This window comes from Melanerpes formicivorus, unplaced genomic scaffold (genome assembly GCF_026170545.1).
Source record: "Melanerpes formicivorus ecotype bairdi unplaced genomic scaffold, bMelFor1.0.p_v2 SCAF_96, whole genome shotgun sequence".
Lineage (NCBI taxonomy): Eukaryota > Metazoa > Chordata > Aves > Piciformes > Picidae > Melanerpes > Melanerpes formicivorus.
The window spans coordinates 571158-586948 of NW_027142448.1; the positions used below are offsets into that span (position 1 = coordinate 571158).

Below are 15791 nucleotides of genomic sequence, written 5' to 3' on the forward strand. Positions count from 1 at the left end.
GGAGAAGAAACCAACCCCTTTCTGGCTACAACCTCCCTGCAGGGAGTTGTAGACCGCAAGAAGGTCTCCCCTGAGCCTCCTCTTCTCCAGGCTAAGCAACCCCAGCTCCCTCAGCCTCTCCTCACAGGGCTGTGCTCCAGACCCCTCACCAACTTTTTTGCCCTTCTCTGGACACCTTCCAGCATCTCAACATCTTTCCTAAACTGAGGGGCCCAGAACTGGACACAGGACTCAAGGTGTGGCCTAACCAGTGCTGAGTACAGGGCACAATGACTTCCCTGCTCCTGCTGGCCACAATATTCTTGATGCAGGCTTTTTGACCCTGCTGGGTTTGCTGGAAGTAAGGGAAGAATGCTCAACCTCATCTAATCTCTGTAAGAAGAGCAGCAGCTTTAGGCAAAAGGAAATATTGAGATGACAACAGGGAAATACACTTGTTTCCTGTAGCCATGGTTTCAAAGCTGTTCTTTCAGTGTAAGAATTTTAGATAAGAATAACCACTGCTTGGAAGGAAAGTATCTGCCTGCCTTAGAACGGAGTTTGACACATCTTTCCCTTCCTTCCTGTCCTTGAACAAATTTGCTAGTCACTGCATCGAGTCTGCTTGAAGATTTTGATGATGAAATAATGGAGCACAGGGCTGACGACAGTCCTTTGGAGACCATCCGAAAGTACTTCCCCGAGACGTGGATCTGGGACACAGTTTCAGTGAAGTAAGTGTGTGTGGGAAGGTATCAGAGCCCCACAGAATGCCAGCTTGGAAGGAACCTCAATGATCATATTGCCCAACTGTGGTGGGTTAATGCCCATTCTGAAAAACAAAACAAAACAAAGCAGGGGGGAGGGCTTGTGAGTGCTTTGCCCTCCCTGCAGGGAGTTTTCCCCCTGGGAAACTGAGTCTGTTCCACTCCCCGCTCCCTGCCCAGATAGGGTATAAAAAGCAGGGCATTACAGCCATTAGGCCCTTTTGTCTCCTGCCTCTCCTGGAGGAGAGCTACTGCAGCTGCCTTCCTGCTCCTCTGCCATGTGGCCAGGCCTGATCCTTCTCTCTGCTGCCTCTGTGCCTCTTCAGAGAGAGGCTGGTTTTGTATTCTTCTTCTTTGTCCCCCTCTCAACCATCCTTGTTCCTTGCCCTTGTGAACCTTACCTGTTATTGCTATATATATATATATATATTGTTTAAAGAAAACTCTTTCCCTCTCTACTTCCAGGCCGACTCCAAATTATTGCTTGGTGGATTTGCTCCTTCCCTTTCCTTTTTTTTCCCTCTCTGTTGGGAGGGAGGAGGGGGAAATCGGGGAGAGATTTTCAGCCTTGTCCCCATCTGAGCTCTTAACTCCCAGTTAAGGCTTAAACCACCACACCAACCTTTCTCAGCAAAAGCATGGCCCATTACCTTTTCCAGCTGAGTCTTAAAAGTGTGCAATGCTGCACCCTCTGCCCCCTACCTGAGAGATTATTCCAAGGGCTGATTGGTCTCATTATGAAAAGTTTTCCTTTTATCTCCAGTTGGAATCATCCCAGGAGTAACATCCACCCATTGCCTCTCGTGTTTTCCATGTGGCTCCTTGTAAAATGATGATAGTTTCCATCTCATTTGTAGTCACCCTTTGAGTACTGGAATGGGGCTGATAAAGTATCCCCTAAGCCTTCTGTCCTTAAAGCCAAACAAACCAAATTCTCTCAGCCTTTTCTCACATGGCACCTTCCCAGTACTTTGGTCATCTTTGTGGCCCTTCTCTGGATTCTCTCCAGCCTGTACCCAGGTAGAGTGTGTCCACAGGTAGAGTGTGGTTCTCTGGGGCAAAACCTCAGGAGATACTAAGCCCCAGTGGAAACATTGCTGCTTCAGTGGGAGAGGTATTACTAGTAGACAGATTTTTCAAGGTCACTAAGTACATAGAATCATAGAATCAATAAGGTTGGAAAAGACCTCAAAGATCATCAAGTCCAACCTGTCACCACAGACCTCATGACTAACTAAACCATGGCTCCAAGTGCCACGTCCAATCCCTTTTTGAACACCTCCAGGGATGGTGACTCCACCACCTCCCTGGGCAGCACATTCCAATGGATAACAACTCTCTCTGTGAAGTACTTTCTCCTCACCTCAAGCCTAAGCCTCCCCTGGTGCAGCTTGAGACTGTGTCCTCTTGTTCTGGTGCTAGTTGCCTGGGAGAAGAGACCAAGCCCCACCTGGCTACAACCTCTCTTCAGGTAGTTGTAGACAGCAATAAGGTAAAGGTTGCTTTAGGATGACACGCAAAATCCAGTGTCCATATGCCAGCTGCTCAGGAGTTTGCTGTCAGCAGGTGGTGTTCAGTAGGCTGATAAAAACACAGATGATCACCAGAATATAGCTGAGATCTTGTTCCATGTCCCCTGCCAGCTCTGAGGGAAATGCTGATCTCGATGTGACGATCCCTGACACCATCACCGAGTGGAAAGCCAACGCATTCTGCACTTCAGCAGACTCAGGCTTTGGTCTGTCCCCAACAGTGTCCTTCAGAGCCACCCAGCCCTTCTTTGTAGAGCTCACCATGCCCTACTCAGTGGTGCGTGGCGAGTCCTTCACGCTGAAAGCCACCGTTTTCAACTACCTGACTGCCTGCATCAGGGTAAGGAACATTCACAGCTTTACTCAGTCTGACAGCTTAGGGAAAGCTACCACAGGCCACTTCCCATTTCATACAGGTGGGAATTACTGGAATGTTTAAGCAAGGGGGAATGAGTTGTTCTGACAAAGTTTTGGAAGCTGTGTTTGATTCAGAACCTAAAGCACTGCTGGTGAGCCTCCACCCCAGCCTTGTCGTGATATATTTATGTCTTTGTCCTGTGGAAATACAGAAACTGTGTTGTCTGCAGACCATGGCATCATTGCACACCATGGCATCATTGCACACCCACAGGAAAACTCCAGGTTCACCAGGGTCTATACCTCTCTGTTTAGCCTTTAGTCTTAGCTCATATAAATATCCCAATATCATGAGACATTTACTGGAATATGCAAACTTCCTGTGATGTACTGCAGGTCCCACTAAGACACTCAGCAGGACTTTGCTATTCTTATCTGCTTCACTGTTCATACCTGCTTCATTATTCATATCTGCTTCACTATTCTTATCTGCTTCACTGTTCATATCTGCTTCACTATTCATATCTGCTTCATTATTCTTATCTGCTTCACTATTCTTATCTGCTTCACTATTCATATCTGCTTCATTATTCTTACCTGCTTCACTGTTCATACCTGCTTCACTATTCAAATCTGCTTCACTATTCTTATCTGCTTCACTGTTCTTATCTGCTTCACTATTCATGTCTGCTTCATTATTCTTATCTGCTTCACTGTTCATATCTGCTTCACTATTCTTATCTGCTTCACTATTCATATCTGCTTCATTATTCTTATCTGCTTCACTATTCTTATCTGCTTCACTGTTCATATCTGCTTCACTATTCTTATCTGCTTCACTACTCTTATCTGCTTCACTGTTCATATCTGCTTCACTGTTCTTACCTGCTTCACGATTCTTATCTGCTTCAGGATTCTTATCTGCTTCACTCTTCTTATCTGCTTCATTATTCTTACCTGCTTCAGTCTTCTTATCTGCTTCACTCTTCTTATCTGCTTCACTATTCTTACCTGCTTCACTATTTATATCTGCTTCACTATTCTTATCTGCTTCACTGTTCATACCTGCTTCACTATTCATATCTGCTTCACTGTTCATACCTGCTTCACTATTTATATCTGCTTCACTATTCTTATCTGCTTCACTGTTCATACCTGCTTCACTATTCATATCTGCTTCACTATTCATATCTGCTTCATTATTCTTACCTGCTTCACTATTCATATCTGCTTCATTATTATCTGCTTCACTATTCTTATCTGCTTCACTATTCTTATCTGCTTCACTGTTCTTATCTGCTTCACTGTTCATATCTGCTTCACTGTTCATACCTGCTTCACTGTTCATACATAGTATCATAGTATCATAGTATCAGTCAGGGTTGGAAGGGTCCACAAGAATCATCTGTGCTGTCTCCAGTAACCCCAGCCCCTCTGCAGCTCCAACCCTCACGACATCTCTCTTTCCAACCATCAGGTCAGTGTGTCTTTGGCTGAATCTACTCATTTCCTGGGTACCCCAGTAGAGAAGCAGGAAGAATCCTACTGCATCTGCATGAATGAAAGGAAAACTGTGGCTTGGGAAGTAACACCAAGATCTCTAGGTAAGAGACTGGACAACAAGAAAATACTGGGATTAGATTTCTGTCAGTGATATCAAATCTTTTGTGTGAGGAGCTAAGGCCATTCCAAACCTGCCTGGAAGGGTGTTGTCTGTGCCAGAAGGGGGAAATCCAAGCCTGAGTTTGAGACACTGCACTGGGATGCAGTTTCCAGGTCCTAAACAGACTATTTAAGTGTTATGTGCCCTTGCTTTCTTAACATGTGAATAGAAATCACAGATTCCCTTGATGCATGCAAAGCACTCAGCTGTTCCTGCTGTGGAGCTCAGAATGTCTTAGCTTAATATGCCTGGGTCTCGAATATTGGAATCAAAGCTTGCTTTCTCTGAAGCCTCTCACAACAAGACTGTTTGACTTGCAAGGGTTGCCTCTCCACTGTTTTTCTTGCTGATGGACTAACACCTGCTCAGGTGGCCATAATGAATGTGTGGATCAAGATAAAAGACTGTCTTGAGTTTAGTTCTCCTTTTGGAAAAGCTTCTTTGTAATGCACCAGAGAGTGGCCAGCACAAATACAAACCCACATGTCCCTGGCACTGCCCAGCATGGCTGGCTGACCCCTCTTTCCTCCAGGGCAGGTGGAGTTCATGGTAAGCACCGAGGCCCTGCAGAACCAGCAGCCTTGTGGGAACATCATTGAGGAGACCCCAGAGAAAGGGAGGAAGGACACAGTTGTACGACAGCTGCTGGTGGAGGTAAGTATCAGAAACACTGTGGCTGTCAGGACCAGGGAAAGGATTGTCCTCCTGGACTCAGCACTGGTGAGGCCACACCTTGAGTGCTGGGTTCAGTTTTGGGGCACTCATACAAGAAGGAGTTTGAGGTGCTGGAGTGGGTCCAGAAAAGGGCAAGGAAGAGGGTGAAGGGTGTGGAGAGCAGGTTGTGTGAGGAGTGGCTGAAGTTGTTTAGCCTGCAGAAAAGAGGAAGCTGAGGGGAGACCTTCTTGCTCTCTGCAACTCCCTGAAAGGAGATTGTAGTGAGGTGGGTGTTGGACTCTTCTGCCTAGTAACAAGTCATAGGACAAGAGGAAATGGGTTCAAGTTGCACCAGGGGATGTTTAGGATGGATATTAGGAAAAACATTCTTCACTGAAAGGCTGGTCAGGCATTGGAACAGGCTGCTCAGGGAGGTGGTTGAGTCATCATCCCTGGAGGTGTTCAAAAAATGTGTAGACATGGCACTTTGGGCTTAGTGGTGTAGGGGACATGGTGGTGCTGGGTTGTCAGTTGGACTTGATTGTCTTAGAGGTCTTTTCCAACTGTAATGTTTCTGTGATTCCATACATGGGAATAATGATGTAATGATTTTATGCTTCACAACAACAGTAGCTGTCTCATAAAGGTTTTCTGGCTTAGACATGATAGCAGTTAGGCCACACCTTGAGTCCTGTGTCCAGTTCTGGGCCCCTCAGTTTAAGAAGAACATTGAGACACTTGAATGTGTCCAGAGAAGGGCAACAAAGCTGGGGAGGGGTTTGGAGCACAGCCCTGAGAGGAGAGGCTGAGGGAGCTGGGGTTGCTTAGCCTGGACAAGAGGAGGCTCAGGGGAGACCTCATTGCCCTCTACAACTCCCTGCAGGGAGGTTGTAGCCAGGTGGGAGTTGGTCTCTTCTCTCTAGCAACCAGCACCAGAGCAAGAGGACACAGTCTCAAGCTGTGCCAGGGGAAGTTTAGGCTGGAGGTGAGGAGAAAGTTCTTCAGCGAGAAAGTCATTCATCATTGGAATGTGCTGCCCAGGGAGGTGGTGGAGTCACCATCCCTGGAGGTGGTCAAAAAGGGATTGGATGCAGCACTTGGAGCCATGGTTTAGTTAGTCCTGAGGTGTTGGGTGAGAGTTTGGACTTGATGATCTCTGAGGCCTTTTCCAACCTTATTGATTCTATGATTCTATCATCTGGCATAATCTCCATGATAAGCTGTGAAGCTTCAGAGCTTTCCTCAGTAATAATGAAGGAAAGCATATGCATTAAATGTCACACTTGTAATTAGCCAGTGTCTCACAGCCCTCAGTTGTCCACACTTCAGTATAATGGGGGGAAAACACTTTGTAAACCATTTCTAAAGACTTTTCAGTATGTTGAAGTTATTACAAAGGAGAATTCCTATTTATTTATATTCATTGCAGAGGAGAATTTATAAGTATTTATGTTTCTTTTAGTTCCATCTCAGTGTTTCTCCCTTTTCTCTGCTCATGTTGTTGATGTTTCTCATTGCTATCAAACACTGGGCTAGGCTCCCCAGGGAGGTGACTGAAGCCACATCCCAGCAGGTGTTGCAAAGCTGCAGAAATGTGGTACTGGGGGGACAGCAGCAGAATTGGTAGAGCTAAATAATGGTTGGAGTTGGTGACCTTAAAAGTCTTTTTCCAACCTTAAGGATTCTTTTATTTCAAAGGTCTTTTCCAGCTGAAATGATTCTGTGATCCTATGATTTTTAGCTTGTTTTCTTACCTTTTTCCCCAAGCCAGAAGGGACTGAGGTGGAAACCACCTACAACTCTGTACACTGTGCATCTGGTAAGAGACTTTTTCTTTCTAAAGCTTTCTTTGCCAAGGTAGAGGTTACAGACAAATGGAGATGAGAAGGTTTGTGAATCCTCCACTCTGAGCAGGAAGGTGCAGGGATCTGATAAGACTGCACAAAGGAGCTGCATGTCCAGCCAGCAGTGACACCAATTCTTCCTGAGGGAGAAGGAAGTGCATAGCCCCAGCAGCAATTACAGAGGCAGCAGTACATCTCTTAGGAACTAAGGCTGGTCAGGTCCCTATGGGGAAAGAATAGCTGGGATTTGATAGAGTTATCTCTAATATCTTATATTATTTGGGTGTGAAATCACAGCCTGGGCTCTGCAGTAAGCCATGTCTGCCCCACCAAAGCAGACAAGGCCACAAAAATAGTCTGTAAGTATATATGTCAGTTAAGGCCAACTGGGAGTGCCACACAGAATTCCATGACAGCCTGTGTGTGCAAGTGCTGCAGGCCCCACACAACCTTTGCAGGGTAGGAAGCTCTGACAACAAAACTACACCTGCATGGATTTGTTGTAGGCTGAAAACCATGGTGCAAGGAATGGTGTCCACATTCTTAACTGCTACTCATGCCTGTATGAGATTCAGCAAGGGCAGGTGCCAGGTCCTGCACTTGGGTCACAACAACCCCATGCAACACCATGGGCTACAGGAAAAAAGGCTGCAAAGCTGCCCAGCAGAGAAAGACCAGGAATCAACAGCCAAGTGAACACGAGCCAGCTTGTGCCCAGGTAGCCAAGAAGGCCACCAGCATCTTGGCCTACAGTAGGACTACTGCAACCAGCAGAACCAGGGATGTGATTGGGTCCTGTGCTCTTTAACGTCTGGACGAGGGCATTGAGTCCATCAGCAGTAAATTTGTGGATGACACCAAGCTGGGGGCAGGAGTTGATCTGCTGGAGGGTTGAGAGGCTCTGCAGAGGGACCTGGACAGGCTGGACAGATGGGCAGAGTCCAAGGGCAGGAGATTGAACACATCCAAGTGCCAGGTTCTGCACATTGGCCACAACAACCCCAGGCAGTGCTACAGGCTGGGGTCAGAGTGGCTGAGAGCAGCCAGGCAGAGAGGGACCTGGGGGTGCTGGTTGATGGTAGGCTGAACATGAGCCTGCAGTGTGCCCAGGCAGCCCAGAGGGCCAATGGCATCCTGGCCTGCATCAGGAACAGTGTGGCCAGCAGGAGCAGGGAAGTCATTGTGCCCTGTGCTCTGCATTGGTTAGGCCACACCTTGAGTCCTGTGTCCAGTTCTGGGCCCCTCAGTTTAGGAAGGAGGTTGAGTTGCTGGAAGGTGTCCAGAGAAGGGCAACAAAGCTGGGGAGGGGTTTGGAGCACAGCCCTGTGAGGAGAGGCTGAGGGAGCTGGGGTTGCTTAGCCTGGAGAAGAGGAGGCTCAGGGGTGACCTTATTGCTCTCTACAACTACCTGAAGGGAGGTAGCCAGTACCAGAACAAGAGGACACAGTCTCATGCTGCACCAGGGGAGGTTTAGGCTGGAGGTTAGGAAGAAGTTCTACACAGAGAGAGTGATTGCCCATTGGAATGTGCTGCCTGGGGAGGTGGTGGAGTCGCCGTCCTCCGTGTTCAGGAGGAGACTTGCTGGGGTGCTTGGTGCCATGGGTTAGTTGTTTAGGTGGGTTGGATTGGTTGATGGGTTGGACACGATGATCTTGAAGGTCTCTTCCAACCTGGTTTGGTTTATTCTAAATAAAGAATGGTTTATTCTAAATTGTCCCCCTGTACTCAGCACTGGGGAGGCCACACCTTGAGTACTGGGTTCAGTTTTGGGGCACCCATACAAGCACTTTGAGGTGCTGGAGTGTGTCCAGAGAAGGGCAATGAGTCTGGAGAACAGGTCTGGTGAGGAACAAATGAGAGAACTGGGGTTGTTTAACCTGCAGAAAAGGAGGCTGAGGGAAGACCATCTTGCTCTCTACAAATCTCCCTAGTAAGAACAGGACAAGAGGAAATGGCCTCAAGTTGCAGCAGGGGAGGTTCAGGTTGGCTGTTAGAAGAACCTTTTTTCCTAGAAAGGGTTCTCAACCACTGGAACAGGTGTCCCAGGGAGGTGGCTGAACCCCCATTCTGTTTCAGAGACATAGAAGTGTGATGCTGAGGGACAGGGTTTAGAACCAGGCTTGGCAGAATTAGAGACTGGTTGGACTTGCTGCCCTTCAAGGTCTTTTCCAACCAAAGCAGCTCTATAATTCTATGTGGATGTGTCTGGAACTGTAACCAACTGGATATTTTAATCTTTTTTAAATCCCAGAGAAGTCTGTGCCAGAGCAAATCTCCCTGGTTCTACCAGAGGCTGTGGTGGTGGGCTCAGCCAGAGCATATTTCTCAGTGCTAGGTAAGCAAAGCATTCCTGATGTCTCACCTGAGACACTGCCACTTTCTTCACCCTGTGCTCAGGCAGCTGCCAAGCCTTGAGCTGTGCTAATTTAGACTGGAAACTTTCCTGTTCTCCAGGTGACATCATGGGCACTGCCATGCAGAACCTGCACCAGCTCCTCCAGATGCCTTTTGGCTGTGGGGAGCAGAACATGGTCTTGTTTGCACCCAACATCTATGTCCTGGACTACTTGAACAAGACAGAGCAGCTGAGCGAGGAGGTCAAGTCCAAGGCCATCGGATACTTAGTGAGCGGTGAGCTGGGTCATGACTTTTGCTTTTCTGCTCATTCTTTCCCTTAGCAACTGGATAAGGACACTTATTGGTCACTGTCTGGGTGCATTCTCTAGCAGAGAACATGGTACTGTGGCAGGGCAGGTGTATATAACAGTTTATCTATAAGAGAATCCTGTACTCAGGTGAAGGTGAGGGGACAGCACCCAAATAGCAACGCACAAAAAGTCCAGGACTGGCAATGAGTTCTGAACATAAGAAAAGGGGTGTATGAAATCCATGAGTCAGCTGGTCACTAATGGCTGCAGCTGCTTATGCAGATATGTGGATAAAGAGCTGGCCTGAGGGCCACACCCAAAGAGTGGCTGTCAATTGTCGATGTCCAAGTGGAGGCCAGGGACAAGCTGGCCCTCAGGGATCAGTCCTGGCACCAGGATTGTTTAACATCTTTGTGGGTGCCATGGACAGTGGCATTGAGTGCACCCTCAGCAAGTTTGCTGATGACACCAAGCTGTGTGGTGCAGCAGACAGCTGGAGGGAAGGGATCCATCCAGAGGGACCTGGACAGGATGCAGAGCTGGGCCCATGATAAACTCATGAGCTTCAACCAGACCAAGTGCAAGGTCCTGCAGCTGGGTTGGGGCAATCCCAAGCACCAATGCAGGCTGGGCAGGGACTGGCTTGAGAGCAGCCCTGAAGAAAAAGACATGGGGGTGCTGGGGGAGGAGAAGCTCACCAGGAGCTCTCAGTGTGCACTTGCAGCCCAGAAAGCAAATCAGATCCTGGGCTGCATCAGGAGAAGTGTGGCCAGCAGGGCAAGGGAGGTGATTCTCCCCCTCTGCTCAGCTCTGCTGAGACCCCACCTGGAGTACTGCATCCAGTTCTGGAGCCCCTGTTACAGAAAGGATCTGGAGGTGCTGAAATATGTCCAGAGAAGGGCCACAAGGATGGGAGAGGGCTGGAGCACGTCTCTTATAAGGACAGACTGAGAGAGTTGGGGTTGATCAGTCTGGAGAAGAGAAGGCTCTGAGGAGACCTATTTGTGGCCTTCCAGGATCTGAAGGGGGCTAAAAGAAATCTGGGGAGGGACTTTTGAAGGTGTCAGGGAGTGATAGGACTGGGGGGAATGGAACAAAAATAGAAATGGGTAGGTTGAGATTGGATGTCAGGAAGAAGTTCTTCCCCATGAGGGTGGTGAGAGACTGGCACAGGTTGCCCAGGGAGGTGGTGGGAGACTCGTCCCTGGATGTTTTAAGGCCAGGCTGGATGTGTCCCTGGGCTACCTGCTCCACTGTGAGGTGTCCCTGCCCTAGGCAGGGGGGTTGGAACTAAATGATCCTTGAGGTCCTTTCCAACCCTGACCAGTCTGTGATCTAAGACCCTTGTGAGAATCAAGACTGGGAAAGTGTCACTCACCTTTGACTAAAACAGAAGTTGAGCTCAGTATGTTGGCAGACATAAGGCTGGTGCCTATGAAGAAAGGACTTGTTTTACTCAGCTATTTTGCAGGGAAATTGTACCTCCAGCAATGAAAATTACCCTGTTTTCTGCATCCCTCATCCTGTGTGAGGCTTACCTTTGTATTTAGTTTTCCTCTGGGAACTGTTTTTCTGCCTCTCTCAGTCCTGGGCTACATTTACTTCTCCTCATCAAGCTTAGGGCAGAAAGCTGCAATGACCACAGATAGCCAGTTTCCAGAGCACAAGGACTGAGGTACTTGGAGCTGTGGGTTTGCCTGAACTTCCTCTATACCACTGAGCAGCACAGCTCACACTGCATGCTACAGCTCCTTTGTGTGTCTCCTTGAAAGGTCCTGTGACATCTGTGCTGCTCTTGCACTCTCCATTTCAGGGTATCAACGGCAACTGAAGTACAAACACTGGGATGGTTCTTACAGCACCTTTGGGCCCCGTTATGGGCAAGCTGGGAACACCTGGTAAGACTCAGTACCACTGACTTGTCATTTCTGCTTTTCATGCCCTTCTTTTCCTCAGTGTTGAATAGAATGGAGTGGAATGGAGTGGAATGGAGTGGAATGGAATGGGATGGAATGGAATGGAATGGAATGGAATAGAATAGAATAGAATAGAATAGAATAGAATAGAATAGAATAGAATAGAATAGAATAGAATAGAATAGAATAGAATAGAATTAACCAGGTTGGAAGAGACCTTCAAGATCATCGTGTCCAACCTCTCATCCAACACCACCTAACCAACTAACCCATGGTACCAAGCACCCTATCAACTCTCCTCCTGAACACCTCCAGGGATGGTGACTCCACCACCTCCCCAGGCAGCCCATTCCAATGGGCAATCACTCTCTCTGTGTAAAACTTCCTCCTAACCTCCAGCCTAAACCTCCCCTGGCACATCCTGAGACTGTGAACTCCTGTTCTGGTGCTGCTTGCCTGGGAGAAGAGACCAACCTCTGCCTGTCTACAATCTCCCTTCAGGTAGTTGTAGAGAGCAATAAAGTCACCCCTGAGCCTCCTCTTCTCCAGGCTAAGCAACCCCAGCTCCCTCAGTCTCTCCTCATAGGTCTTGTGTTTGTTCCTTTGTGTTTGGTCTTTGTGGAGGTGAAGATGGAATCCGTATCATGACACCGTAGGATAGTCACGTGTGACAATGGAGTAGAGGAGGGTGATGAAGGAGATGCCTTTCAGGTTTGCAATGCTGCACTAATAGCTGTTTAGCTGACATCCTTCTTCAGCTCAAGTGGCCTGCAGGATGCCCTAGATAGTTCTTGCTAGCAGAAGATGCTGATGAGTCCCCAGAGTGCCACTGCCCACCCACCTGCAGTCCTCAGGGCTATGAATTGCAGGCTCTATTTTGCATTGATTCTTGTCTCACCCAGTCTGTAAGCTAGATCATGGTGTCAAACCAACCCATTGTCACCAAGACACTGCTTTCCTGCAGAATGCTGATGCTCACATGGCTCCTGTGACCTCTTATGTTTACTCTGCAGCTTGTCTCTGATCTTTACTAGCTCATTTATTAATTAATCACTGTTAATTTTTGCATCTGTAGAGAATTTTAACTCTTAGGACTCATTACTCCTGAATCCTAGAATCAGAGAATTGTTTGAGTTGGAAGGGACCCTTAAGATCATTGAGTTCAACCCTTCTCTAACTGCCCATGGCAGTAGGGTTGGAACTGCTCAGGATTTCTTAGTTCCCTCTATCACTTCCAGGCTCACAGCCTTTGTCCTCAAGTCCTTTGCCCAGGCTCGGCGTCACATCTTCATAGATGAGAAGCACATCCAGGATGCTTTGGTCTGGCTCACTGAAAAGCAGAAGGAGAATGGCTGCTTCCAGAGTTCTGGGACACTCCTGAACAATGCCATGAAGGTAATGTGTCAGCCTGGTTGGCTTTGCATGGACTCATGTCAGTCTGCAACATGACCAGAAGTCATTCCAGGACCCACAGAGCTATTTCAGTACTTGGGGCTGGGGAGGAGGTGGAAGTTGTGCATGAGAGCTATCACACAGGAGTTGATCTGCTGGAGGGTAGAGAGGCTCTGCAGAGGGACCTGGACAGGCTGGACGGGTGGGCAGAGTCCAAGGGCAGGAGATTGAACACATCCAAGTGCCAGGTTCTGCACATTGGCCACAACAACCCCATGCAGTGCTACAGGCTGGGGTCAGAGTGGCAGAGAGGGACCTGGGGGTGCTGGTTGATGGTAGGCTGAACATGAGCCTGCAGTGTGCCCAGGCGGCCAGGAGGGCCAATGGCATCCTGGCCTGCATCAGGAACAGTGTGGCCAGCAGGAGCAGGGAGGTCATTCTGCCCCTGTACACTGCACTGGGTAGGCCACACCTTGAGTCCTGTGTCCAGTTCTGGGCCCCTCAGTTTAGGAAGGAGGTTGAGTTGCTGGAAGGTGTCCAGAGAAGGGCAACAAAGCTGGGGAGGGGTTTGGAACACAGCCCTGTGAGGAGAGGCTGAGGGAGCTGGAGCTGCTTAGCCTGGAGAAGAGGAGACTCAGGGGTGACCTTATTGCTGTCTACAACTACCTGAAGGGAGGTTGTAAACAGGCAGAGGTTGGTCTCTTCTCCCAGGCACCCAGCACCAGAACAAGAGGACACAGTCTCAGGCTGTGCCAGGGGAGGTTTAGGCTGGAAGTCAGGAGGAAGTTTTACCCAGAGAGAATCATTGCCCATTGGAAGGTGCTGCCTAGGGAGGTGGTGGAGTCACCATCACTGGAGGTGTTCAGGAGGAGACTTGATGGGGTGCTTGGTGCCATGGGTTAGTTGTTTAGGTGGTGTTGGATGATAGGTTGGACGCAATGATCTTGAAGGTCTCTTCCAACCTGGTTTATTCTGTTCTATTCTATTCTACAATCAGGTGGAAGCCAACAGCATCTTCTCAGGCACCTACCATGAGACTGTAGATAGGTAGCACAGGGAGAAACCAGTGGTGCTGTGTGGGATCAACATCTGCTTTTGTGGTTCCCTGCAGGGTGGAGTGAACGACGAGATCACCCTTACAGCCTACATCATGATTACTCTGCTGGAGATTCCCCTGCCTGTAACGGTTGGTGTCTGCACCCCAAGCTGAGCCACAGGTGGTACTGAACCACCAGTGCCACCTCAGATTATCAGGTCCCTTTACCTTTTGAAGGAAGAAATCCTGTTTGAATATTCTGTCCATTCAAGCCTAGACTAGCATAACACTTGTTTCTCCATTTTCCTCTCCTCTCTGCTTCTCTCTTCCACACAAACATTTTACTTAGTCTTTTCCTGAGTCCTTTCATGGAGAATTACACCTTTTTCCTCCTTTGAAAGAGGACAGCTTTGATCAATAATGGATCAAATACCATTTAAATCTCTGAAATGAGCCAGATTTCCACACCAGAAGAAAATCTGTGTCTTACAATAGGACATTCCTGTTGCACCACTTCCATGGCCCTGTTGCACTGGCACAGGAGCAGAAGTCTGAGGGGAACAAAAAGGGGGCACAGTCAGGGATACATTTTCATTTTTTCCCTTCCTCTTCTAGTTTTCTTCATGATAAATCTCCATCCTTGACACTGGGGGAGAAAAGATATACCTGTAGGTAATAAGGAATAGCAACACAGAAAACCATACACAATAGTTTGAGTCTGAAGAGTCCTTCAAAGCAGAGTAGGTTTGGACATTCTTATTGAAAGGCCTCTCAAACACTGAAAGAGACTGCCCAGGGAGGTGGCTGAAGCCCCATCCCTGGATGTGCCGTTAGCAAGGCAAAGACCTCATTGCTCCACAGCCTACTAATCAGAAGTTCTTTCTCCCCACATCGTTAAGTCAAAGTGTGAAAGAAAGAGAGTGATGGTGAATAGTGTCACATCCAGCTGGCAGCCAGGTACCAGTGGTGTTCCCCAGGGATCAGTGCTGGGCCCCACCCTCTTTAATATCTTCACTGATGATTTGGATGAGGGGATTGAGTCAGTCATCAGCAAGTTTGCAGGTGACACCAAGTTGGGAGCAGATGTTGGTCAGTTAGAGGGTGGAAAGGCTCTGCAAAGGGACCTCGACCAACTGGACAGATGGGCAGAGTCCAACAGGATGGCATTCAACAAGTCCAAGTGGCAGGTGCTGCACTTTGGCCACAACAACCCCATGCAGAGCTACAGGCTGGGGTCAGAGTGGCTGAGAGCTGCCAAACAGAGAGGGACCTGGGGGTACTGATTGACAGCTGACTTAACATGAGGCAGCAGTGTGCCCAGGGGGCCAAGAAGGCCAATGGCATCCTGGCCTGCATCAGGAGCAGTGTGGCCAGCAGGAGCAGTGTGGCCAGCAGGAGCAGGGAAGTCATTCTGCCCTGTGCTCAGCACTGGTAGGCCACAGCTTGAGTCCTGTGTCCAGTTCTGGGCCCCTCAGTTTAAGAAGGACATTGAGAGACTTGAAGGTGTCCAGAGAAGGGCAACAAGGCTGGGGAGAGGCCTTGAGCACAGCCCTGTGAGGAGAGGCTGAGGGAGCTGGGGTTGCTTAGCCTGGAGAAGAGGAGGCTCAGGGGAGACCTCATTGCCCTCTACAACTACCTGAAGGGAGGTTGTAGCCAGGTGGGGGTTGGTCTCTTCTCTCAGGCAACCAGCACCAGAACAAGAGGACACAGTCTCAAGCTGTGCCAGGGGAGGTTTAGAATCGAGGTGAGGAGAAAGTTCTTCACTGAGAGAGCCATTGGCCATTGGAATGTGCTGCCCAGGGAGGTGGTGGAGTCACAAATACAGTGAACCAGTACAGGATGTGTTAAAGAAAGCCAGACCCAAGCCACGAAAGAGTCTGTGGCTGGCTGTGGAGTCCCTGGCTTCATTCCAGGGGCACGTTAGACTGGAAGGGGAAGGGATGCACAGTGTTTGTCCTGCCAGAGAGAGGAGATGTCCGTTGCTGCTGCAGGGCTCAGTGCGA

The 15791-nt window shown here is 48.7% G+C and overlaps 1 protein-coding gene across 1 annotated transcript in view; it reads left to right on the forward strand.

Annotated features, from left to right (window-relative positions):
* The window catches only part of LOC137455319 (alpha-2-macroglobulin-like), a 60968-nt gene that overhangs the window by 37455 nt on the left and 7722 nt on the right, over positions 1-15791 (forward strand). The window contains exons 18-27 of the mRNA XM_068166031.1: positions 587-713; positions 2390-2618; positions 4113-4239; positions 4831-4952; positions 6720-6771; positions 9048-9131; positions 9251-9427; positions 11258-11342; positions 12599-12755; positions 13864-13938. Of these exons, the coding sequence (XP_068022132.1) occupies positions 587-713; positions 2390-2618; positions 4113-4239; positions 4831-4952; positions 6720-6771; positions 9048-9131; positions 9251-9427; positions 11258-11342; positions 12599-12755; positions 13864-13938 (1235 nt within the window). The remainder of the gene's footprint in view (positions 1-586; positions 714-2389; positions 2619-4112; positions 4240-4830; positions 4953-6719; positions 6772-9047; positions 9132-9250; positions 9428-11257; positions 11343-12598; positions 12756-13863; positions 13939-15791) is intronic.